The 27,506-nt window shown below is 39.6% G+C and overlaps 1 protein-coding gene across 1 annotated transcript in view; it reads left to right on the plus strand.

Moving 5' to 3' along the window:
* KDM5A (lysine demethylase 5A) overlaps nucleotides 1-27,506 on the plus strand; it is a 78,695-nt gene that overhangs the window by 4,615 nt on the left and 46,574 nt on the right. The window contains exons 4-11 of the mRNA XM_082665375.1: nucleotides 7,231-7,401; nucleotides 9,359-9,493; nucleotides 15,727-15,832; nucleotides 17,002-17,093; nucleotides 17,705-17,863; nucleotides 19,290-19,409; nucleotides 20,114-20,272; nucleotides 25,893-26,074. Of these exons, the coding sequence (XP_082521501.1) occupies nucleotides 7,231-7,401; nucleotides 9,359-9,493; nucleotides 15,727-15,832; nucleotides 17,002-17,093; nucleotides 17,705-17,863; nucleotides 19,290-19,409; nucleotides 20,114-20,272; nucleotides 25,893-26,074 (1,124 nt within the window). The remainder of the gene's footprint in view (nucleotides 1-7,230; nucleotides 7,402-9,358; nucleotides 9,494-15,726; nucleotides 15,833-17,001; nucleotides 17,094-17,704; nucleotides 17,864-19,289; nucleotides 19,410-20,113; nucleotides 20,273-25,892; nucleotides 26,075-27,506) is intronic.

The raw sequence follows: 27,506 nt of genomic DNA on the forward strand, positions 1-27,506 counted from the left end.
ATGAACAATGTCCTATATTGAGCTTGTCAGCTTTTTTTCTGTTTCTTAATTGAAAGTTTGGTATATTAAAGAGATTAATGTCACTCAGCATTCTCATGTGTGGTACATACCAGTTGTATTAACACCTGTAAGTAGTGTTAGTGGTTAACTGAGGGCAGCATTATCCAGTAGGATGAATATTAACTTTGTAATGTTACGTTCCCTAATGTGAAAAAAACTAACTGACCTGCAACAGGGTTTGTAACGATGACCTTGACAACATATTTTGTTAATACAATAAGAAAAATCTATGACTGCTCTGACTTGTGAATGAAGATAGCTTGATTATCTGAGGAATTTTGCAGAACAATTTATTTTTTATGTATTTTTTTATGTACGTATTTATTTATTTATGGCTGCGTTGGGTCTTTGTTGCTGCGCGTGGGCTTTCTCTAGTTGGGGCGAGCGGGGGCTACTCTTCGTTGCGGTGCATGGGCTCCTCATTGCGGTGGCTTCTCTTGTTGCAGAGCATGGGCTCTAGGCGCGTGGGCTTCAGTAGTTGTACCTGGCGGGCTCAGTAGTTGCGGCTTGTGGGCTCTAGAGCACAGGCTTCAGTAGTTGTGGTGCGCAGGCTCAGTAGTTGTGGCGCACGGGCTCTAGAGCGTAGGCTCAGTAGTTGTGGCACACGGGCTTAGTTGCTCCGTGGCATGTGGAATCTTCCTGGACCAGGGCTCGAACCCGTGTACCTTGCATTGGCAGGCAGATTCTTAACCACTGTGCTACCAGGGATGTCCCAAAACAACTTATTTTTGTGGCCTTTCATATGCTATGATTGATAGGCTGTTTTGAAGTAAAAATTTATTCTCACTTTAGGAAGCTTCCACTTTCAAGGAAAAAAAAGATGCTAGAATAATTATATTTAAATTATTTTTTATGGTACATTTATAAATTAATGTCAGGTCAGAATTCTCTAGGATTTTTCTTTTATGTAGTACTAAGCATTTTGGAAAGTATAGTCTTACGCTAAAATAGCAGTGCTAGGCTTATTTTATCAGTAAGGTAATGATATCAGTAATTAGGGACTGTGAAAATCATCTCATGCAGTTGTATAAAAAAACTATGATACTGGGGCTTCCCTGGTGGCGCAGTGGTTGAGAGTCTGCCTGGCGATGCAGGGGACACGGGTTCGTGCCCCGGTCTGGGAGGATCCCACATGCCGCGGAGCGGCTGGGCCTGTGAGCCATGGCCGCTGAGCCTGTGCGTCCGGAGCCTGTGCTCCGCAATGGGAAGAGGTCACTGCGGTGAGAGGCCCGCGTACCAAAACAAACAAACAAAAAAACTATGATACCAACGGGCAAATTATAGTGAATTTGAGGGATAGGTTTTTGTCTTGTAGGAAACCATTAGGATAAAAAATTTGTTTTGAGAATTCTCTTTTTTGACATTTCTGTTCAGTGAAAACTTAACTACTAGCTTTTCTTTTTTTTGGCTGCATTGGGTCTTCATTGCTGCGCGCGGGCTTTTCTCTGATTGCTGCAAGCGGGGGCTACTCTTCATTGTTGTGCGTGGGCTCCTCATTGCGGTGGCTTCTCTTGTGGAGCACGGGCTCTAGGCGCGCAGGCTTCAGTAGTTGTGGCTCGCGGGCTTAGTTGCTACGCGGCATGTGGGATCTTCCCGGACCAGGGCTCCAACCCGTGTCCCCTGCATTGGCAGGTGGATTCTTTTTTTGCGGTACGCGGGCCGCTCACTGCTGTGGCCTCTCCCGCTGCGGAGCACAGGCTCCGGATGCGCAGGCTTAGCTGCCACGGCTCACGGGCCCAGCCGCTGCGCGGCATGTGGGATCTTCCTGTACCAGGGCATGAACCCGTGTTCCCTGCATCGCCAGGCAGACTCTCAACCACTGCGCCACCGGGGAAGCCCTTAGACGTGATTTTGACACACTTTGATTTCCACTACTTTTTAGCGGGAAGCAGATTTTCAATCTCCTGAGTCATTAAATTATCAATGTGATTGTTTCCTGTTTTGATTAAGTCACTTTGTCTTTCTCCCTGGTTATTATTTTTGATGGTAAAAAGTGTTACTTGGAATGTCTGTAATTTAGTGGAATTCTGCATTAACAATTACTGTTTATAATCAGTGCAGCAAGGAACATTTATTCTAGCCATTTTTAAAAGAAATTTTTGTCAAAGTAATACATTAAAAAAGAAATAAAGCTTAAAATAAAAACCAGCAATCTCCCTTCTTCATCTCTCCACTCTCTTTACTACTTCTTAGAGCTAATCACTTTCATTTCTTTTAGCTGTTTGATTTTGATCTCCATATTTCAAAAAAACATGCTCATTATGCTATTTCTTCATTTTTAAGTGTTAAATATCATATACGTACTGATTGCCTACTATTAGAGATTGGCAATGGGTATAAAAATTAAATTCTTATGTACTTCAGGTACCCTATTCCCTTATAGTGTAGTTAGGTCAATTTTTTATTAATCAGAAATTATTGCTGTGACTGTATAAATACAAATTTATTTGTACCTGTGCTTAATGGTGTGCTATGATTATGTCTCATGTTAATAGTGTGCTATAATTATGTTACCAGTTTTTATTTTCCTTGGACTTAAGAGTCCCGTTGCCTTTCTTCATTTTGTAAGTTTTCCTTGTGACTATTAAAACTTTATTTTCAGATTTTCCAGAAGTATAAATCTCTCAGTGTGCTCTCACCCATCAGAAAATCTGCCAGTTTCCTTTCCTTCTTGGATCCCTTCCTCTGGAGTTCTCTTTCCCGCTCCAGTCCAGACTAGTTTTTTTTTTTTTTTTTTAAGGTCAACTCTCAGCTTAGAACTTCTTTCGCTATTATCATTCTGGGAATTCCCTTTGTCTTTCTCTTTGTTTTAAGTCTTCCTATTACTTGGTTTATTCCTATTTTAGTAAAACATTTCTTCTGCTAGTTTGATGAGCAAGAAGAAAAATGGAATGTAAACTTTTTGCTTGTCTGAAAGTGTTCTGCTCTTAAACTTTATTGGTAGTTTGGTGGGTTTAGAGTCTAGACTGCAAATCATTTTACTTCAGAATTGTATTTTGAAAGCTTTACTTCATAGTCTTCTAGCTTCCAGTGTTGCTGTTGAGAAGAATGATGCTATATTAATTCTTGTGACTTTTTCTTGAAGACACAGGGTCTAATCTTTATTCCCAGTGTTTTGAGATTTCACAGTGGATATGTGGTGGTATGTGTTAATTTTCATTGAATATGTTGATTGCACTTGATGGCCTTTTTAATCTGAACTCACCTCTTTGAGTTCTTGTAACTTTTCTTGTGTTAACTCTTTGACGGTTTGTTCCACTTACTTTTTCTTTCTTTTTGAACTCTTATTGGTTGGATGTGAGACTGTTAGACCGATCCTCTACTTTACTTACCTGTTTCTTTCTTAGGTTAAGAGTCCCTTCTTTTCAAACTCTCCTGAGAGTAAATAAATCTCCAGGCTTCTGCTGTTGTTGGAGAGGGATGGTTGCCTGGCGTGCTAACCGGGGGAGGTCTGATTGCTTTTATACAGGTTTTCAGTCAACACTGTTCTTTTTAAATTTAATTTTAAAGGTACTGCTGCTTCCATTTCTTAAGCCTTTACAGGTCCTATGTTGCGAAAGCTTCTTGTTAGCTTTCTTCTGTTGCAAGTGCTTGGGGCTTTTTCGTCTGTTTTTTTGTTTTTGCTTGCTAGATGATCATTCCTACATCTGCTTTTCTCTTGGTCTTTTTGTCCTCTTGGGAGTATGCCTTTTTGTCCCTTCCTTTTTAGTGGAGCTTTGAGAGGGAGCTTTTAAGTAGAAGACTGCTGCTGTTTTTTGTCTGTTAAAGTTGTCTCTTGCTAACTGGACTTAGTTTTTCATTGGACTGAAATTTTGGCCTTGAGTGGCATTACTCTTTTGTTAAGTTTTAATTAAGGGGCTGTCTTCATTGTGTTCAGTTTAAGTGCATGCCGTGTATTTCTTTATAGGGGGCATGGGTCATGTGATGTTTTTCTAATGACAGTGGTGTGATATAGTGCATGGCAAATGTTTGGAATAAATGGTTTATATTTTGAAATTATGCATGGTAATCCTTGAATCTCTCAGCTGAAGAAAAGCAAGTATTAAGGTTTTGTGTGTTTTTATAGTATTAGGCCCGGTTAGATTGTTATAGAGTGTCTAAACATGAAGCCAAAGTCATGGCTTTGATTTCTTTGTTAGTTTTGTCCTACCCTTGGCCATCCCCGATTATGGTGCTGTCATTGTCACAGCTGTGTGCCAGAAATGGTCAGAGCTGGGTGGGAAGCATGACTGGATCCGTGCAGCTATATCATTACTGACGGAAGCAGATTATTATGTAATTGTGTTGGGAAACGCAGATTACTGAGAGGGCTCCTGTTTCCTCTCTTAGACTTTTACTGCTCCTCCCCACTTGCTTCAGCCACAGTGGTTTCCTTATTGCTCCTCAACATGCTAGGCAGGCTCCTCATGGGGCCTTTACTCTGGCTGTTCCCTGCCCTGTATATCTGCTTGGGTAACTGCTTCACCTCCTTCAAGTCTTTGCTCAAGTTTCACCTTCATAATGAGGCCTTTTGTGACTGTTTGATGCTTTAATTTACCCTCATTCTCCTACTTGGGAGGCTTTTAAATTACTCTTTAAAATTTTTTTCACAGCATTTGTCACTTCAAAATTGACATGTTATGTTTAGTCTTCCACTAGGCTGTAAGCTCCAACAGGGCAAAGATCTTTATTTTATTCATAGCTGTATCTCCAGCACCTAGAACTGTAGCTGACAGAGTAGAAACCCTGGGAAGCTATGAATGAAAGGCATTCTCACTCATGCATTTGCTTCCAGACAGCCCTCTATCCAAGCCACCCTTAATGTGTCTTCCTCTACACTACAAAATTTGAAAAATAATTTTTTTTTTTTTGTGGTACGCGGGCCTCTCACTGTTGTGGCCTCTCCCGTTGCGGAGCACAGGCTCCGGACGCGCAGACTCAGTGGCCATGGCTCACGGGCCCAGCCGCTCCACGGCATGTGGGATCTTCCCGGACCGGGGCACGAACCCGCGTCCCCTGTATCGGCAGGCGGACTCCCAACCACTGCGCCACCAGGGAAGCCCTGAAAAATAAATTTTTTTCTCTACATGATTTTTCCCTGGTTGGCTCTCATTAAAAGAGGGAGCTTCTTTGAGGATGTGATAAGAAAAGCTAAAGAATTGAAGATGGGTTCCACTCCTGTGCACATGAACTTCTGTGTTTCTATCAAGCTTTCAGATACTTCACTAGAGGAGAATTTTCCTTTGGCTATAGTTTCATCTTTGCTATAATAAAATCCTAAGCACAATAGTAGAAAACGTATCCTTTACTTATTTATAGCATGTATATTCTCCCCCCAACCCCCAACTTGCCCCCCACACAGACATTTATAATACAGCCAACATTGATACAGTGTTTACTGTGTCCCGGTGCCATCCATTCATTCATTCATTTTGGCTGCGCTGTGTCTTAGTTGCCGCACACGGGATCTTCGTTGCTGCACGTGGAATCTTTGTCGCGGCATGCGAACTCTTAGTTGTGGCATGCATGTGGGATCTAGTTCCCCGACCAGGAATCGAACCCGGGCCCCCTGCATTGGGAGCGTGGAGTCTTAACCACTGCACCACTAGGGAAGTCCCTGTTCTGGTGCTTTTCATGTTTTAATTTGTCTTCACAGCAGCCTCATAATAAGGAATAGATACTGTTATTATTACTCTTTTAATAATGGTGAGGAGTCTGAGATGCAAATTATGTAACTTACCCAAGGTCATACAGCTACTGAGTTAGCAGAGCTGGGATTTGAACTCTGGTAATCTGGCTCTGGAGTCCATGCTCTTAGCCTTTAAAAAAAAGTTGTGGTGAAACGTACATAACTGTTTACTGCTTTTCAGTGTACAATCTTATGGCCTTAGATATTTTCAAAGTGTTGTACGACCATCACTACTGTCCATTTCCAGAACTTTCCCCTCCCTGTAGCACCTGGTAAAACCATTATCATACTTTCTATGAATTCACTTATGCTAGGTTATCTCATTTAAATGGGATCATACAATATTCATCTTTTTGTGTTTGTGTTATTTCACTTAGCAGAATGTTTTCAGGGTTCATCCATGTTGTCACATGTATCAGAGTTTCATCCATTTTTGAGGCTGAATAATATTCCACGTACGCCTTTACCACATTTTTTTTTATCCGTTCATCTCTTGATGGATATTTGGGTTGTTTCTACCTTTTGGCTGTTGTGAATAATGCTCCTGTGAACACTGGTATGCAAGTACTGTTTGAATCCCTGCTGTCAGTTCTTTTGGCTGTCTCCCTAGAGGTGGAATTGCTGGGTCATATGGTAATTCTGTTTAATTTTTCTCTTAACTTTTTGATATAGTAGAATACAGTAGTGTACACTCAAAGAGGAAAATTGTTTTGAATTCAAATAACTTAATCACACTCTCTATTCTGTCATCAGTGAAACTGAAAACTGCCTATATTTTAGAATGTGAGAGATGTACATATCAGTTTCTGAAAGATGGGGGCCTGGGTACATGTCTGCTCTATACTGTGGCTGGTTTGATGTGAGCATTCAGCAAAAATTGGCCAATTTATCCCATTACTTCCTACCTTAATACATTCTGTGCTATGTTCTAGTACATCTCCGGAATTTATTTTTCCCCATCATTTCTTTATAATATTCTGTGTAAAGCCTTTCTCTTTTTGAAAAATTATAGCCTCTTTTTCAAAGTATCCTCTGAATCCACTGTTTGTTTGACATTTTTGTTAAATCCTGTAAGTTAGTTGCTATATTTTCTAGTATCGGGATTTACATTCACTTTATATTATATAATAACATTCACATGTCTATACTTGGTCTGTTTTTAATTTTTATTTATATTTTGAATTCCACGTGGATATAGAGTACATATATGTATTTAATTTTCTCAAGGTGCATAGTGTGCAAAGCATAAATTCATTAAATATTTTTGAATGCTTGGTTCATTGAAGGTACGCACAGTGACCAGTAACAGAGTTTAAAACTTCCAAAAGTTATTGTCTCTTTTCCATACTTTAAATGTTGATGAGTTTCAATTTTGTCACATATTTCTTGAAAGGAAATATAAAATCTAGGCCCAGAATAATTTTTCCATTTAGCAGACAAGATGTAGAGTCAGAATACATGAATCTACCTCTTTCCCTAAATAATTTTTACTTTCTTTTCAGATTGTTGCCAGCAAAGGTGGTTTTGAAATGGTCACCAAAGAGAAGAAATGGTCTAAAGTGGGTAGCCGCTTGGGATATCTGCCAGGAAAAGGAACTGGGTCTCTTTTGAAGTCACATTATGAAAGAATTCTCTACCCATATGAGCTTTTCCAGTCTGGTGTCAGCCTTATGGTGAGATGCATCACTTTTTTTAGGGGTGGATAAATCCACTCTGCCATACATAAACTTTAGATTGTTTACTATAACAAGATAGCAATTGGCTATGATTTCACCAGGTACTGAAATTTGGGGGGAGCAAGGTGTAGTTTAAAAATCACAGCTGTTTTTGGTGGTTTACAAGATAAAGGCTAATGGGAATGAAGAAAGTTTTCTTATTAAAATGTGTAAGCTTATGCAAGACTTACGCTTTTAAAAAAATTCCTCCACTTGGTTTTATGTATTTTTTTTTGAACAGCTTTATTGAGGTATAATTTACATACTACAGAATTCACCCATTATAGGTACACGGTCAATAAGCTTTAGTAAATTATACATTTATGCAACTATCATCACCATCCAGTTTTAGAGCACTTCCATCAGCCCCCAAAATTCCTTTGTGTTTGTTTATAGCTGGTTCTTCTACCTCAAACCTGGACAACTCCTGATCTGCTTTCTGGCTCTATAGTTTTGCCTTCTCTAGAAATTTCATGTACATGGAATCATACAGTATGATTTTGTGTATGGCTTTTTTCACTTAGCCTAATGTTTTTAAGGTTCATCTATGTTTTAGTATTCGTACTTCATTCCTCTTTATGGCTGAATAATACTCTATTGTACGGATATACCACATTTGTTTATTCATTTATCACTTATGGACATTTGGATTGTTTCCAGTTTATGGCTGTTATGAATAATGCTATGAATATTCATGTACTAGTCTTTGTGTGGACATACGTTTTCATTTCTCTTGGGTAGATACCTAGGAGTGGAATTGCTGGGTTATACGGTAAGTTTATGTTTAACTTTTTAAGAAACTGCCAAACTGTATTCCAAAGTGGCTGAACCATTTTACATTCCCGCCAGTAATGTAGAGGCTTCCAGTTTCTGCACATCTTTGCCAACACTTGGTATTGTCAGTTTTTTTGCTTACAGCCATTCTAGTGGGTGTGTAGTGGTATCTCATTGTGGTTTTAATTTTATTTCCCTAATGACTAATGGTGTTGTGTATCTTTTCATGTGTATATTAGCCATTTGTATATCTTCCTTGATGAACTGTCTGCTCAAATCTTTTTTTTATTGGGTTGTCAGTCATTTTATACTTGTTTTAAGATTTTGCTAAGTAGTCTGGATATAAGTCCTTTATCAGATGTATGATTTTATAAATATTTTCCTTTAGTTTGTGGTTTGTCTTTTCATTTTTATAATGGTGTCTGTTTGAAGAGTAATCTATTGATTTTCTCCCTTTTTATGGATTGTGCTTCTGTTATCATATCTAAGAAAATCTTTTCTTCACCTAAGGCCAAGGTGTTTTTTTTTTTATAGTTTTAGCTTTTATGTTTAGGTCTGTGACCCATTTTGAGTCGTTTTTTTGTGTATAGTCTGAGTTAAAGGTATAAGTTCATTTTGGGGGCAGCGGAGAGGGGGTATAGGAATATCCAGTTGTTCCAGCACCATTTGTTAAAAGACTACCCTTCTCCCATTTACCTTACCAAGGTGATTTACCTTGGCACCTTTGTTGAGAATCAGTTGACTATAAATATGTGGGTTTATTTCTAGTCTGTTTTGTTCTTTGTTTGATCTGTATGTTTTACCCTAACACCAATACTATGCTGTCTTGAGTACCATAGCTTTATAGTAAGTTTAGATATCTGGTAGTGTAAGTCCTCCAGCTTGGTTCTTTTTTCAAAATTTCCAAACAATTTGCATTTCCACATAAATTTTGGGATCCACTTCTCAATTTCTACAACAGAAGCCTGCTAGGATTTTGATAGGGATTGTCTTGAATCTATAGATCAGTTTGGTGGGAGAATTGTCATCTGGTTTCATGTAGTTTTAGGGATTTTTTAGAAATTTATTATTTTTCTCCTTATTCTCAAATCTGATTTCTTACAAGTGAATCTGCCCTCTTCCTGTGCTCTCAATTCTTTAGGGTGTACAAATGCCTAATTTAGATCTTAAGGAAAAAGTGGAGCCTGAGGTTCTTGGCACTGATGTCCAAACTCCCCCAGAGCCGGGCACAAGAGTGAACATTCTGCCGAAGAGAACAAGGCGTGTCAAGTCTCAGGTATCAGTTTCCATGGGCCGCTTTTGACAGGCGTTTCTAGAGTGTTGACTGTGCAGAACACTTACTTGGCTCTGGGAGGTCATTCACGTGCTGTCGTTCTTTAAAACTCGGAGACGCGTTTCCATATACCTTTGAGATGAACGAGGAAGGGATTGTAAACTTCAGTCTGATTTGATTTAGAGAGTTCTTTGTTAATTTTGAACAGCTATGACAGGGGTGGCGGTTCAGAGAGTGACTCTGGATACTGTAGGGCCAATTTCATAGACATGCTGATGAATTCTAGTATATTTTATTTTCGTGGTTAGTATAAGTGAGAAGAATAGGAAAGAGTGGTTTTATCTTTACTCATCATTCCTTTAAAAACCAGTGGGTAAGTTTCTTAGTCTCCGAACCATTCCAGTGTAATTTCTACAGTGTTCTTGTGACCTGGAATAATTTTAAAGCCTGATGAATACGTCGGAAGAAAAATGCCCTAATTTCTTTTTGTCTGCCCCTCTTCCCCTCCACCTTTTTCCTATTCTCATTTCTTTGTGGTCCTCGAAGTTGTGTTTCTAAAGGTTTTTGGTAAAGACAATCTGTAGGCTGGGGAGAGTGAGGTGCCCTTAGGACTCTTGAGATGTGGCCCATTTAAATTAACATATGGGTGAACTGGGACAGCAGCTTTTCTGGGTCCTAAACACATTTAAGGATGGAAGTGGTTCACATGGAAAGTGGGTTCACTATTAACAAGAGATACTGGATCTGGGGTTGTGAGGAGTCCTGTCACTGTAGAGGCAGGCTAATGATACTTCATCTTGCTTTTCTGTAGCTCAGGGGATATGTCTCTTTCATGCCATGTCTACTTTCCTTGTTCTGAGTTTATGCTTGCTAAATAACCTCCTGATTAATAATTTAGCTTCTTAGGTACTCTGATAGCAGAAAGGTAGGTGTCTTGAATGGGGCATGTGAATTTAATGGAAATTTTTGGAAAATGATAGCTCTATTTTATTTTTTTAATTTTTAAATTTATTTATTTTTTTTGACTGCATCGGGTCTTCATTGCTGTGCGCGGGCTTTCTCTAATTGCAGCGAGCAGGGGCTACTCTTCGTTGTGGTACACGGGCTTCTCGTTGTGGTGGCTTCTGTGGTTGCAGAGCACGGGCTCTAGGCGCGTGGGCTTCAGTAGTTGCAGCACTTGGGCTCAGTAGTTGCAGCACGCAGGCCCTAGAGCATGCGGGCTTCAGTAGTTGCGGCGTGTGGGCTCTGGGGTGTGCGGGTTTCAGTAGTTGTGGCTCGCGGGCTCTAGAGTGCAGGCTCAGTAGCGGTGGCACACTGGCTTAGCTGCTCTGTGGCATATGGGATCTTCCCAGACTAGGGCTCGAACCCGTGTCCCCTGAATTGGCAGGTGGATTCTTAACCACTGCACCACCAGGGAAGTCCCAATAGCTCTATTTTAAATTAGTAAACTCTGGTTTGGTTGTTAAGTGATTTTTATTACCATGGTTGATCTCAGAAGTTCTGATCGTCTTTGGGTATATAGTGAAGATTCTGTCTTAAGACCTGAAATACTTGAAGACTAGTCTCTTTGACATGGTGACTCAACTTTGAAGAGTTGCCCCAGGTGGGCCCATTTAATCAGTTGCCAGCTTGTGGTGAAATCCCTTGATGTTCCTTCTGAAACCATGAAAAAAAAGTCCTGCTTATTTCTGATTGCCTTTCATCAGATTATATAATGATTGCCATTCATTACGTAACAATAGGGACTACACAGAATACTTTTACCCATTGCAGTAATTGTTGCTGTAGTCAGATTGATTGATATTGGATTGATATTGGAACCATTTGAGGATTTGCAATTAAGAATTTCTTCACCTTGCAGTTTGTCCTTAATTAATGTTGCCAGTCTGCCTCATTCCTAGTCTTCTATTTCAGAAAGACAGTAAAGGCTTTCTGGTAGAACTTCAACCTCTTGCCCCATACATGAAACTATCTGGTGTTCATTCTTAATCTCTACCTATCTCTGTGGGCAGAGTGTGCCTTTTTCTCCAAGGGTAATCCTTCTACTCCCATCCTTCCCGGCTTTAAAAACAGAAGCCCTCTTCCTAGATAGTTCCTTACTCCTTGCCTCTTTTCATGAAGAAGTTCCCTGGAAAATCATCTATATTTTCTCAGTTTCCTCAGTATCTGTTTAGTTTTTAAACCCTGTAATCGGACTTTGAGCTAAATAATTTCCTTGAAACTACACTATTCAGGTTACCACAGAGTTAATAATTGTCAGATGCTGAGACCCCTTTTTCATTTCTTAACCTACTTCATCTCTGATCATGTTTGCATTTCTTGAAATTTGCTTTTTCTTTGGCTTCTGTGACACCTCTCTTCTCGTTTCCCTGGTCACTCTCTGACCACTCCTCAGTAATCTTTGTTATCTCTTCTCTCTGCCCTGCATGTAGTGCTCTCAGTCTTCCTTATCTTCACTCTACCCAGCTGTCTCTTCCACCCTGTGATTTGTTACTACCTATCTCTCAGGACTCCTAAATAAGTCATGACATCCGTGCTTCTTCCCTGTTCACCAGGGGTCTTGAGTGCATGTGTGTATATGTATGCCTTGGTGGCCACACACAGCTAAACTCAGTATGTCGCAAACATTATCACCTTTTCTAAATCTGTTTTCTTAAAAAATATTTTCTAGCTTGGTGATAGTGACAAGCACAGCCATCGAATAGTTTCCCAAACAAGAAATAGAAGTTAAGAAAGTTATCCTACTTCCCTTTCCCATCTCTATCACATCGCTTGATATACTCTGCTTTAATTGTTTTTTTCTGTGACCTCACTAGAATGAGTTCCTTGAAAGCTGAGATTGCAGTTTGTTTATATCAAGAATGACCAAACCCTTAACACTTATACATTAGAATGCCAGTATGTCCCATTTTTGGTGACACTAAGTTTGAGCCAGCATTTCTTCATTATAATGTACTATTCTCCTTGTAATAAAAGTAATCAGAGTAAACTATAAGACTGTGGGAATAGCGGGAAGAGATATGGGAATATGCGGGAAGAGATATGGGAATATATGTATATATATAACTGATTCATTTTGTTGTGAAGCTGAAACTAATATACCATTGTAAAGCAATTATACTCCAATAAAGATGTTAAAAAAAAAATAAAATAAAATATAAAAAAAAAAGACTGTGGGAATAACTTGTTTTCCATTAACTTTCCATTATTTTTCAATAACAATATTTCCATTATTCCATTAACTTGTTTTACCCAATAGTTTTAACATTCATTGATAATCCTTGCCTCAGTTAATTATGTTGGTGGTTGCAAACCAGGTGATTTTCTGGTTCTGTCATTTCTTCTACGTTTATTAGTTAGCATTTTTCTTTAAAAACCTCTACTCCCACGCTTGAGTATTTTTCCTACAGTAAAATGTGTATGTCTTAAGTGTACAGCTTGATGAATTTTGATGAATGTGTATACCTATGGAACCAACCTTGAGTGTCCCTCCTCCTTTTATAGTCTCACTATAGAGCATGACTTTTTTGATAAATGTCTTATAACCTATTACTACTTTTTATTCCTTTTTGATACTCGAATTGTTCCAAATTTGGCCTGCGGGAGCCCCTTCAAGAGGTTCATATGTTCTTTGACAAGTCTCCATCAGTTTTTTTTTGTTTTTTAATTAATTAATTAATTTATTTATTTTTGGCTGTGTTGGGTCTTCGTTGCTGTGCGCAGGCTTTCTCTGGTTGCGGCGAGCTGGGGCCACTATTCATCGCAGTGTGCGGGCTTCTCACTGCCGTGGCCTCTCCCGTTGCGGAGCACAGACTCTAGACGCGCAGGCTCAGTAGTTGCGGCTCACGGGCTTAGTTGCTCCACGGCATGTGGGATCTTCCCAGACCAGGGCTCAAACCCGTGTCCCCTGCATTGGCAGGCGGATTCTTAACCACTGCACCACCAGGGAAGCCCTCTCCATCAGTTTTTGAGCACTTACTTTCTAGCACAAAGAATCCCATTGTCTTCTTGCCGTGACTTAGACCTGGAATCAGCCATTTCTCCAAGGAATCCTGGTTCACTTCAGTGGGAAATGGTATTTAGAAGCCAAGATTTGAGCACAAGGTGTGCTTGTTCCTACTGGGATACCATTGCTTGTAGCCCCTTCTGGTGGCCAGGGCTGGGAAATCAATTTTTAAAAATTGTGACTTTATATTTTCAGCTCATACTGATAATTCTAGTCCTAATCTAGCATCACAAAGTTCTTTTGGTTTATGTTGTAATTGTTTTCTTAGCATTTTGAGTTGGGAACTTAATTCATTTATTCCTGCTCTTTTGCTTTGATTGCTGTGTTTAAGACTATAGAATTTCCTGTGATTATTTCTTTCCTTTGTTCCAGAGATTCTGATATATGATATATGTGATACATGTATATACAGAGAAAAAATTCCAGGTGGAAGGGCCTTTTGATTTTGTTTTTTTTTTGTTTTTTTTTGCGGTACGCGGGCCTCTCACTGTTGTGGCCTCTCCCGTTGCGGAGCACAGGCTCCGGACGCGCAGGCTCAGCGGCCATGGCTCACAGGCCCAGCCGCTCCGCGGCATGTGGGATCCTCCCGGACCGGGGCACGAACCCGCGTCCCCTGCATCGGCAGGCGGACTCTCAACCACTGCACCACCAGGGAAGCCCGGGCCTTTTGATTTTTGATGTTATTTCTAGCTTTATGCCAGTAAGATCAGAGAATGTTGTCATATTATTTCCACTTTTGGGGACTTTATTGTCTGTCTGAAAAGGTGGTTGTAAGGATTAATTGACTAGAATACTTTGATATGGCATATACTATATACTCACTATGTTAGCTTTTATTACTATGTACTTTACTTTAACAGTGGTAAAGAATGTGTAGTGTTAGGGGCTTCCCTGGTGGCGCAGTGGTTGGGAGTCCGCCTGCCGATGCAGGGGACGCGGGTTCGTGCCCCGATCTGGGGGGGGTCCCACATGCCGTGGAGCGGCTGGGCCCGTGAGCCATGGCCGCTGAGCATGCGTGTCTGGAGCCTGTGCTCCGCAGCAGGAGAGGCCACAGCAGTGAGACACCCGTGTACTGCAAAAAAAGAAAAAAGGGAATGTGTAATGTTAATGTTTTTCATTGGACTGACTATAGGTTAATATAACCAAGTCAGCCTACCAGAGTTTAAAGATACGTTTTGAAAAGCCATTTTGGTTGGTTTGGTTCTTATATGCTCTTTTAGTAGTCCAGGCTGCCTGTGTCTGTCTGCTGTTAGGTCGCCATAGACTTATAAAGTAGTCTATTTTATCCTGGTTTATTTTTATTCTTATCGACTAAGTATATTTTAAGTAAATTTTGGTTATTACCCTGCATTCAGAGATTATCTAAATTCAAGGTGTAACACTGGTGTCTGTCATGATGCTTTAATCCTCAAGTACTAGAATGCCAAATGACAGTAGCTTAAACATTGACAACACAGTTTTCACATGCGGACACATTTTCCACATTAGATTTTCAGAGATAAGTAGTTCTAGGATTCGTATAGCAACTTCACATTGTCATCAAGGGCTAAGCTCTTTCCATCTTCCTGCCTGGCCTTCTTCAGTGTATGGGTGATACATATATCTCCTCTTAATTGCATTGTGGCTGCTGTAGCGTCCAGCGCTGTGCTTCCATCAGACTGAATCTTGTAGCAGTGGGGAAGGAAGTTGGGTCAAAAGGACTTACTCTTTGAGATGCTTTCTCTTTTAATAGAAGATGAAAATCTTTCCCAGAGGTTTGCAGTAGACCTTCCTTATGTCTCACTGGCTAGAACACGATAGCATTCCCACCCTTAGCTAGGTGATCGCCAACAAAGAGAAATGGCATTGGCATGATTGACTTAGGACAGTCATTATTCATCTCCTAGGATGGGCATAATTGCCCTAATCAAAGATGGGTGTCCATTAGCAAGTTAGAAGTGGGCATTTCTATCGAGTTATTACCACTGTTACACCAGTAATTACCAGTAGTGTCTGTCTCTGGACAGAACCTAATTGACAACTATGCTTTTATGAAAGGTAGATTTTCTTTTGTGGAAAGGAATCTGGGTGTTGCAGAGCGCTTTGGTGACTTCAGCAATGAGGCAGCAAGTGGGTTTAGAAAAATTAAAATTTTCCTTCATTTTGAATTGCATCTTGAGACTTTTCTTGGGTAAGAAAATAAATTTATGAATCACAATAATTAGACTAATGTGAGTTTATTTTTTTTTAGTCAGAATCTGGAGAAGTGAATAGAAACACGGAACTGAAGAAACTTCGGATTTTTGGGGCTGGGCCTAAGGTTGTGGGCTTGGCAATGGGAGTAAAAGATAAAGAAGGTAAATCTGTTATTTGGTCACGAAAAGAAATAAGGTACAACAATATGGTTTTAACAAGATTCATATGATACTCGATCGTAGTCTGCCTTGGGATTTTCTTAGGCAGCATAGTTCCTAGACAGATCACCTTTTTAGTGGCAGATAATCTTAAGGTGTGAGGAGCCATATTGTGTTGAATTTTTGTAATATTTTGGAAGAGAGAAAGTTCCTCCTCCATGTCTAACACATGACACAGAAATTGTAGTTTCTAAAGGCTAGTTTATAAGAGAATTGCAAAATTAATGGTTCTCACCTGGTGATCTAAAGCTTATTATTTTTAAACTTAAAGAGAAATAGAGGATTTCTCTGACCTTTAGTATCAAAATATACTGGGGAGAGCTAATGATTTAGATTCTAACCATAATTTTGATATTTTTCTTTAATTGCCTTTGCATATTATGCTACTTCATTTAAGTAACCTGTTTAAAGAATGCCTAGTACTCTCAGCTTAGCATGTTAGAAACTTGTGAGTAAAATTGCTAATGCGGAGATCAAGTTTCACAGTTCTATGTGCATGTTAGTTTTAAAGCTCAATTTAACAAAGATTGTGTTGGATATGTTTTTACTGTGTAAGAATTTAATGAATTGCTATAATCACAAGTCATATTGATTACTGTGCATTTTATGATATGACTAAGTCTTTATTCAGATTGTGGGTTGAACTCTGGATAATCAGGTAATATTCTTCCATCACTTGCAAAGCATTCAGTGTGATAGGACTTCTAGATACATTATAATGTTTACTATTGCTCTTTTAAAAGATTAAGGACTTTATCTTTTTTCTGTTTGTAATTGTATTAGCTGGCAGTGATCTCAAAGCTAGTCCCAGATTAGTCCCTGATAAGTACTACATATGGGCAAGTGTAGAATTAGTAGTTACGCTCTCTGGAGCTTGATTGCCTGGACTAGAGTCCCAAGTCTGCCGCTGACTGGCTGTGTGATTTTGGTCAAGTTATCTAGCTTCTCTGTGCTTCAGATTCTTTATCTTCAGTGGGGGGATAATAGTTTATCTGCCTCATAGTGTTGTGAGATTTTAACTAATTTAAATAATCTAAAATAGTGTCTGGTCCATGGTAAGCTCTCAACATTAGTTTTTACTATTATTATTATATAACTATTTTTATTTCAAGATGAGGTCTCCCGAAGACGAAAAGTTACCAACAGGTCAGACGCATTTAACATGCAAATGAGACAACGGAAAGGAACTCTCTCTGTTAACTTTGTAAGTGTTCTGAGATGTGTCAGGAGGGAAAGGATTTATTTTTATTTTAGTTTTGCACTTTTTACCTTGCTATATCTTAGTATGTTATCTAGTTAGTTTATTTAGTTGTAAGACTTGATGGTGCATCTGAACTTGCCGCTTTGGTTTATATAATACTAACTTTGCTTTGTCCCATATACACAGACTGTTCCCTGAGTCTTACACCTTGTAAGTGAGTGAGTGAGAGGATGAAGTGAAACTGTAAATCCTTAGCTGTATTAATGCTCGGTATTCAGCCCTCTACCAATAAAGAGTATTTGTGTATAGAAAGGGTGATGTGGTATATTTTATTTATATAAATTGACTTTCAAGTACCCTAGATTTGTAGTCTTCCTTTATTCTCATACCTTGATATGCTTTTATTAATTTGCTTGTAGAAGCTCTGAGGAAATTTAGGAAGTTTTATGCAAAGTATTTAAATACAGTTATTTAAAATAAATATTAAGGATTTAAGTTATGTTTACTTTTTAGTGTACATTATTTTGTTTGTTTCAATTAAGGTGTTCGTGGTAAAAATTTAATATTGCTTATTACAGAAAATAAACTTTTATTTTATTTTGTTTTTTTAACAGGTTGATCTTTACGTTTGTATGTTTTGTGGTCGGGGAAATAATGAAGATAAATTGCTGTTGTGTGATGGATGTGATGACAGCTATCATACATTTTGTTTAATTCCCCCACTACCTGATGTGCCCAAAGGAGACTGGAGGTGCCCTAAATGTGTCGCTGAGGTATAAGCCTAACCTTACCTTTGGGATTAAGAACAGTAACACACACGTACGCGTGCACAGTGAACACACTCCGTGAAGCTTCTTCTCCTCTCTCTTTGTTCTTCAGTGTTTGAAATCGCCAGGATTTTTGAAGAGTGATAGTGACTGGAAATGTAACAGTTCTACTGTGGCAGTTTGTTTTTTAAAGAGTCTTTTTCTGACTGTTGGTTAGATAATTCTGTTTATTGCTGCAGACTTTGCTCAGAATATTCATATTCTTGGAAAACAATAAAAATGAAGAAAGTCTGTAGGTTATTTGTTTTTTCTTTTTTTAAAAAAGTAAAAATCAGACATGAAGCTCTAGAACTTAGGATTCATGCATCCAGTTTTCATGCTACCAAATAAATTGGTGGTATCTATTAACTTGTTTAAATTTTGACTTGATTGTACTAAATTGTTATTGAAAGATTATAATGATGTCATTATCATGAAATGTCTGGTCTGTTTACTTATTTTAACAAAATGTGATAGGATGTTGAAGGGAAAGTGATGGTATATCTAGATGTAGTCAAAGATGGATATTTATGGCCTTTGAATTATTTATTTATTTATGGCTGTGTTGGGTCTTCGTTGCTGTGCGTGGGCTTTTCTCTAGTTGCGGCGAGCGGGGGCTACTCTTCATTGTGGTGTGCAGCCTTCTCATTGCGGTGGCTTCTCTTGTTGTGGAGCACGGGCTCTAGGCGCACGGGCTTCAGTAGTTGTGGCTCGTGGGCTCAGCAGTTGTGGCTCGTGGGCTCTAGAGTGCAGGCTCAATAGTTGTGGCGCACAGGCTTAGTTGCCATGTGGCATGTGGGATCTTCCCGGACCAGGGATCGAACCCATGTTCCCTGTATTGGCAGGCAGATTCTTAACCACTTCTGCTACCAGGGAAGTCCCTTGAATTATTTTTTAATTTATTATTCTCAAGGTTAGATGATTCAGTCCTACTCGAAGTCAGTATTTGTGTTAAGAAATTGGTCATGGTGGTTGGTAGTATGAAAAAAAATCATTTTTCTAGCTAATTATCCTAGCAACCCGGTGAATATCCCTTTGTCCTTTACCTTTTCTCCCTCCATGAACATTTATTTTTTCCACTGAGGATAATAGACATCCCTGGGCTTGATTCCAGGTTGGTAGTCCTCCAGGTGTTTGTCTTGGTGCCAAAGCTTAATGACAACTCCAAAGCCCAAAGCTGTCTCATTGCCACCTTCCTACTGGAAGGTGTGAAAATGCAGTTGAAGTTTAAGAACATTATTTCCTGATTCCACATTAATACTTGTTTTGTGGTCTAGAGTTGACTGGATTTGCTTCCCCTAGGGAAATGATCAAAGAAGGTAGTACCTGAGGGCCTTAATGCGTACTTCAGTTCAGTTTCAGTAAGTTAATCTTAGATTTTTTTTCTTCCCAGGAATGTAATAAACCTAGAGAAGCCTTTGGATTTGAACAAGCTGTACGAGAGTATACACTTCAGAGCTTTGGAGAGATGGCAGATAATTTTAAGTCTGACTATTTCAATATGCCAGTTCATGTGAGTATCTATCTTTAAGGTCACTTTGGGAAAGTATAAAAATTTATCTGATTCCAAAGCTTTAGCGTTGCTTTTTAAAAACTTTCATTATTTTGTAGAAAGCAGGGACAGCATAAAGAAGATGATAGAACACCAGATCTGAAGATTAGGGGCCTGGGATCTGTTTTTGTTTCTTTTACCCTCTGCCGTGGCAGTGTGCACTGTAGAGAAACTGACTTCGACCTTCCGCTTGTTCTTTAGTGCTCTGGGAGCGCTGTCCTTTACAGACAGGCACGGAGGATGCGGCAGTTGCTGCTTTGGTTTAGTTATTTGTAGTATGAGGTTTGCTTCTTTCCCTGGGGGATCTTGGACTTTAAAAAAATCCCTTTCGAAATAATTTGCCAAAGCTGTTAAAATTCAGCCTTGATTTTTGTATTTCCTTTTCCTTCCTTATGTCCTGGGTCATCTTTATCCTTCTTAGTTGGAAAGCAGCTTGCAGAAGAAGGCAGTTCAAATTCATTATGTTTTTCTGAACATCTAAGTTGTCTTTAGCTTTTTCCCATCGTCAGTCAGAAAAGCTAGGACTGCAGTCTTTTCAGCTCTGGGAATTGAGAAGGTTTTCTGTTTTTTCATGGGCTTTTTGTTCACTTGGCCTGTGTATTATGTCATAGTGGGTTATGGTTATAGAGAGTTGGTAATCTGTAATCTTTGTTTTCCCTGTGTAGATGGTTCCCACAGAACTAGTGGAGAAGGAATTCTGGCGGCTGGTGAGCAGCATTGAAGAAGATGTTATCGTAGAGTATGGAGCTGACATCTCCTCAAAAGACTTTGGAAGTGGATTTCCTGTAAAGGATGGTCGGAGAAAGATGCTGCCAGAAGAAGAGGTGCAGAGCACATAGTAGTATCCAGATTTCTTACCCTGAAGCTGATTCAGCCTTTACATAGTAGAAAACTGCCTTTCTTTAATCTTAAGCGACCACGTTCATTTAAAATATTAAATATGTAGAATTTGGACAGTAAAAATAATCTTCAGTTTTGAAAACAATAAATTCAAAGTACCATTAAATATTATTTAACTTTGCATTTTATCAATATATTTTTTTTTTTTTTTGGCCATACGTGGGCCTCTCTCACTTGTTGTGACCTCTCCCATCATGGAGCACAGGCTCCGGACGTGCAGGCTCAGCGGCCATGGCTCACGGATCCAGCCACTCCGCGGCATGTGGGATCCCCCCGGACCGGGGCACGAACCTGCGTCCCTTGCAGGTGGGGAGGTGGACTCTAAACCACTGTGCCACCAGGGAAGCCCTTAACTTTGCATTTTAAAACCAGTTAAATTGGTTTAAAACTTTAACTTTAGTTAAGATTTTGCCTAGCTCTTTCTGTTTGGAAATCTAGCAAGTGACAAGATTTTTTTAAAAAATTACATTTTACTGGTAGATCCACAATTAATTTTCCTTTAACACCTGGGCAGGTAGGTTTTCAAATATGCATTTAAACTGTAACAGATAATGAAGTACTGTCACCTAGGAGATGACCTCTGTGTGTAAACCTGAATTAAGATGATCATTTATTTCTTTTTCTCTTTACTTTGGTCCTTGTCACCTTTTCTTTACCTTTGTAATTGGCAGTAATTGAGAGTTTTATCTCCTATTAAAAGAGTTAACACATGGTCAAAAAAAAAAGTTACATAGTGGAGAAGGATATACAATTAAAAATATGGCCACACTAGGTCTCTTAGGGCTACCATTGACATGGCATATCTTTTCCATTCTTTTACTTTGAAGCTGTTTGTATTTTGGAATCTGGTGTGTGTCTCTTATAGGCAGCATATGCTTGAATCTTGCTTTTTTAAAAATCTAGTCTGAAGGTTGACTTATTTATTTATTTATTTGTCTGTCTGTCTGCCTATTTATCTAGCTAGCTAGCTAGCTAACTAGCTAGCTAGTTAGCTGCGTTGGGTCTTTGTTGCTCCGCGTGGGCTTTTCTGGTTGCTGGGGCTACTCTTTGTTGCAGTGCGCCGGCTTCTCATTGCGGTGCCTTCTCTTGTTGCAGAGTATGGGCTCTAGGCGTGTGGGCTTCAGTAGTTGCAGCACTTGGGCTCAGTAGTACAGCTTGAGGGCTCTAGGACACAGGCTCAGTAGTTGTGGCACGTGGGCTTAGTTGCCCTGTGGCCTGTGGGATCTTCCTGGACCAGGGCTCAAATCCGTGTCCCCTGCACTGGCAGGTGGATTCTTAACCACTGTGCTACCAGGGAAACCCTATACAGATATATCTTATAGGAACAGTTCAGTGTTGAAATGTGTACATGTTCAATGTCACTGAATTAAAACCTGCTTTGTAGAAGTATAAAGAAATGCGTCAACCTTAGTTTCTTCATACCCTTCCATTGGCAAATGGTAGGCAATTACCTACTTATTGGGAAGAGGCTTTGTTTTACAGCTTTTAACTTTTTCTGAATTTCATTTTGGTTTTGAATTTTTAAGTTGCTCTTTAACAGATATTTATATCTTCTAATCTTAAGAGATAAGGTCACAGAGTTTTTATTTTTTAATTTTTTTTATTTTTTATATATATATTTTTGTGGTACGCGGGCCTCTTACTGTTGTGGCCTCTCCCGTTGCGGAACACAGGCTCTGGACGCGCAGGCTCGGCGGCCGTGGCTCACTGGCGCAGCCGCTCCGCGGCATGTGGGATCTTCCCGGACTGGGACACGAACCCATGTCCCCTGCATCGGCAGGCGGACTCTCAACCACTGCGCCACCAGGGAAGCCTGGTCACAGAGTTTTTAAAGATTACTTTAAATGTGGTTAAATGTCAACCCTAAGTAAACAATATAGATATTAATCCTTCTAAATGTTTGAATTCTGTATGAATATTCATCTGTTTTTGCTTTTGCTCCATTCACCTTTATATAAGAACGTGGAGGGCTTCCCTGGTGGTGCAGTGGTTTAGAGTCTGCCTGCCGATGCAGGGGACGCGGGTTCGTGCTCCGGTCCGGGAGGATCCCACATGTCGCAGAGAGGCTGTGCCCGTGAGCCATGGCCCCTGAGCCTGCGCGTCCGGAGCCTGTGCTCCGCAGTGGGAGAGGCCACAACAGTGAGAGGTCCGCGTACAGGAAAAAAAAAAAAAAAATGTGGAAAAATTTGGGCTTTAAAGACATCAGCATAGCATGAAGAGACAGAGATACAGCTCTTTTTTCTAGTCTGGGTCATCGATTTGCTATTTGTTTCATAAGCAATAACGTTTTACTCAGGATTCTGTTTTTATGTTGTAAGATGGAGTGAGAGAACCCATTTATGCAAAAGGATTTTAAGGACTAATTAGACAGTGTATATAAAATCTCTGTATTTTTTATACTTATATTTTCTGTCAGTTTGTTACTCTTCTCTGGAAGTTACTCTTAGAAAAGTAGATACCTGCCGTCTCTTCCCCAGGAACTGTGCATGTATGTTGAACTTCTGTATGAGTTAGCTTCTTGGCATCTGACAGCATGCTTCTCTGGTATCATAGTTTAGTGGAAAAGTACTTCTGAAGTTAATACATTTGTCTTATAAATACAAGTGCTCTGCAAACAGGGCTTCTGAGGAATAAAAATAGGCATAGAACTTGAAACCTTGGAAACATTTTTTTCATCTTATCCTCTCTGTGTCGTAAATCACTGAATAAATCCTGTTAATTTATTTTTCATTATTTTCTGTGGGATTGGCCTCTTTTCAATCCCACTACCACCGTCCTTGTCTCCGTCCTGTCATGTCATGTTGGGATAACTGCCGTGGTCTTACATAATGATCACTTGTGTTGGGGGTTCCCCAGAGCTTCTCAGGTTCGCTGAGAACTCATGACTGTGACTTATTACAGTGAAAGGATATAAAGTAAAATCAGCAAAGGGAAAACAAGATGTGTGGTCAAAGTCTGGAGGTAGCCAGTTGGAAGCATTCAAGAGCCCTCTCTCCCTGGAGTCACACAGGATGCACTTAGGTACTCCAGCATCAGACTGACACCATGTGTGAAGCATCGCCCACCAGGAAGGCTCATTAGAGACCCAGAGCTCAGGGTTCTTATAAGCGGCTGGTGACATAGGCACCTTCTGCCTAACACATAGCAAAATTCCAGACCCCCAGAAGGAGATCGGGCGTGCATAAACCACACTGTGCAGCACTGCGAGCCACCCTGTGTTAGTGTCACGAACTGTTTACCGTGCAGCTTTCCAGATGCCAGCCAGGGGCCGAACTTGAAGCGGGCCTTTTTTTTTTTTTTTTAATAAATTTATTTATTTTTTATTTTTGGCTGCGTTGGGTCATCGTTGCGGCACGTGGGCTTTTCTCTGGTTGCAGCGAGTGGGGGCTACCTTCGTCGTGGCATGCAGGCTTCTCATTGTGGTGGCTTTGCTTGTTGGGAGCACAGGCTCTAGGTGCGCGGGCTTCAGTAGTTGTGGTGCACGGGCTTAGTTGCTCCGCGGCATGTGGGATCTTCCTGGACCAGGGCTTGAACCCGTGTCCCCTGCATTGGCAGGCGGATTCTTAACCACTGCGCCACCAGGGAAGCCCCGCAGCGGGCCTTGTGAAGGGTGGCTGTCTGAGGCTTGCTCTGTTGAAGTAGCTCTTCTGAGCACTGCCACTCTCTGCAGTCTCTCTCATACGTGGCTTTCGGTTAAAATTTTAAGATCGGTGGGTCTTGGGGAGTTCATTTTGCAGTTCTGTCTATTTAAGTTTGAAATTTTCCATAATCAAAAATTTTAAGATAAATATAAAAATATTTAAGATGTTTATCATATTGTTTCACTTTTCAGAATCTGTTTTATTTCCCTTTTGAATATAGGATATCATCCAAGCTTCTTAGTCTGAAATTTAAGATTAAAGATCCAGTCTTCTCTTCTGGTCTTATTTCCTGCTTTTCTGAGTATGACCATTCCACTCTGCCTCTTTACCAGCCAGACCAGGATATTCTGTCTCTTGTCATTTACCTTCAAATCTTACCTAGTCTTCCAAGATCAACCCAGGTTTTTCCTTTTCCACCAAGTTTTCTTATTGATCCAGACTCATGATGATGACTATTTTGTTGTCCTCTGAAGAACTATATAATTTACTAGTTTATCTGTGTTTGGAGTTTAATATATATTGTCTCATCTTGGAACTGTTTGTATGTAGGCCTGGTCTCTTCACCTAGTTTCAGTATTTGTTCAGCCAACTAAAAAATATATTGAGTAGTATTTTTGAAAACTGCTTTTTTTTTTTTTTTAAAGCCTATTGAGGGTAGGAATCATATCTCTTTATTATTCCGTATTGGGATTCCTAGTTAAGCCTTTGTTGGAATTTCTTCTATCCTCTGTAACTCTTAGCTACACTTTTATAATTTCCTTATCTCTGTGCCGCATTATGGATGATCTCCTCAAATCAGTCTTCTGGTTCACAGATTCTCCCTTCAGCTTTGTCACTGGCTATTTAGCCTCTTAATTTGAGGGTTTTATTTTTAACTCTGTATTATCGAAACTTTCAAATGTATAAAACTAAACATAGTAATGCACTTCCCTCCCTCCCTACCTGGCATCCAGGTTCAACAGTTATCAGCCTTCTAATAGAAGGCGGATTCTCTTACCTGTTTTTGCATTCAGTCTGTTGCAATATCACATCACATATCCTCTGGAAAACTCACACTACATTTCTGCAAGAATGAGAGTGAAAAAGGCAAATAACATCTTAGAATTATTATGAATGTAGCTTGACTTTGCAGGTCCCCTGAAATAGGCTTGGGTTCCTTAGACCCCACTTTGAGGACTGCTCTGCACAAGGATAATAGCACTTTGAGTCTGTACCGCATACCGCTTCAGAGGTGGCTGTCTGAAACCCATGTCTGGAGCTTATGTCCAGTTAGAAACCTCTGTGAAAACTCAGACAACAGCTTTCCCTGTTCATTCTGCCTGTGCTTTCTTTCTTTGTTTTTGGAAACTGCGAATTCTTTTTTCTCTTGAGTTCATCTATGAAGCAAAATTTTTTTTGATGTTGTAAATAGATGTGTTTGTGGGAGTTGGGGGTGCTTTCTGCACCATCTTGGTCTTCAGTGTTGCCACAGATTCCGGATTCTGTATCTTATTATGTTTTGTCTTCGCAGTATCTGGCACCATTCTGTAAATATAGTGGTAAACATTTTGGGAAGTTATGTTACCGGGGATAAAGTCGAAATATAATAGCGACCTATTAAAATGAGTCTTAGAGTATTTTACTGGTGAGCTATGGGGGCAGGTGGGGAGTAATAAAAAGCCTTATATGCTTCAGAGTAAACCAGAGATATCTGAGATAATTAAAGGGAAATATAAATAACAGGAGATAGGATTGAATATTTAGGAATATGAGTTACATGTAGAGAGCAAAGAGCATAGATTCTATGGACTAGATTATTGTAATTATTATAAAATTTTTACTTTTGTTTTTGAAGACTCCCTTGAGGTTTCTGTTGGGCACTTGTCATTTCTGATCTCTTATTTACATTTTTTTCCTTTTGTAGGAATATGCGCTTTCTGGTTGGAACTTGAATAACATGCCTGTTCTGGAGCAGTCTGTTCTTGCACATATCAATGTGGACATCTCTGGCATGAAGGTGCCATGGCTCTATGTGGGAATGTGCTTCTCTTCCTTTTGCTGGCACATCGAAGATCACTGGAGCTATTCCATCAACTACTTGCACTGGTATGTACAGTCTTTGTTAACAGCACACATACTTAGTGACCTTTCTAAAGGTGTAACAGTGTTAGATGATGTGTTAGGGAGAGCTTACTTGAAAGTATTTTGTACCGCAAAGTTGGATAATGTGCTGTGTAGAGGTCTCAGGGTACAACATGTCAGACACTTTCCCTCTTCAAGTATGTGCATGCAGCAGAGCCTCGAGTTTCGGACCCAACTATGCTACATTTAGCGCACATGAAAATTTCTCTGGTATAACTTTTGAAATGCAAGGCAGGATATTTTTTAAAGTTTATATAATTAAGATCTGACTAACCTTCAGTATTTAAGGTTGAAATTTGAAAAATTTCAAATTGAAATTTTTGTTTTTCCTTTTTAATAACATTTTCTCTAAAAATGCCTATGTTACATGTGTATTCATTAAATTTTTTCGCTGGTTTTTTTGTTTCACACCCACAGCTTTTATTTACTTACCCAGTTCCTTGTCCAGTATTCTCATCTTAACCAAATGATGTATTCCTCTCCATTTGAAAGATACTGCTCAGATCACACTATGCATTGGAAAGCTAATGATTTTCTTTCTCTGCTTCATCGCTGTACTGTGTAATATGATAGCTTCTAGCCACATGTGGCTATTTAAATTAGTTAAGATTAAGTAAAATTAAAGTTTACTTCCTCAGTTGCACTAACCGCATTTTAAGTGCTTTATCGTCACTTGTGACTAGTGGCTCCTGTATTACCCAGCATCGATGCAGAACATTTTCAGTCATCTCAGTAAGTTTCTGTAGAGACAGCACGGTTAATTGTATGAGGGTTAAGAAATTCAGCTATTCTGTAGATAGCATGACTAATTAAATCCAGTTCCTTAAAGTTCAACTTAGTATTATAAATAAAACTCTAGTCCACTAAAGTCTAGTGTATTAATGATGCCAAGTGTTTGGTCTTAAGATTCATAGACAGAACTATATTCAGGGTTTCAACAATTTCTCGCCTTGGCTTATTTCCTTGGATAGTAAAATTGAACTCAATGAAGTTACGTAAAAGTACTCTAAAGGGCAGTGACTTTTACTTTGATCATTGTGGGGATAATTGGAATGTCCAGTGGACCTGTGAATCAGGCAGTATGTCAGTATCCTTTGGAACAATGCTTGCTTTTCATATAGCATCTTTCCTATTTGAAGATGCTGTTTAGTGATCTACCTTAAAGAGTTTATATACTTTGAATTACTTTTCTGTAGTGATAAGTACGTACCTACCTATCCATATACTCTTGCCTTACCCCCCTATTATGAATAATAGCACAGATTTTTGAGATGGTTGCTAGGATTCAGGGCATATAATCTATGGCCATGGAACAAGACAAAGTTAATTATAATTTAGTGGATTTGAATCAGAGACCCTGGCCTCATTGGCACCATGCTCTACCTAGATAAACAGT

Source organism: Grampus griseus (assembly GCF_964374135.1).
Source record: "Grampus griseus genome assembly, chromosome: 11".
Taxonomy (NCBI): domain Eukaryota; kingdom Metazoa; phylum Chordata; class Mammalia; order Artiodactyla; family Delphinidae; genus Grampus; species Grampus griseus.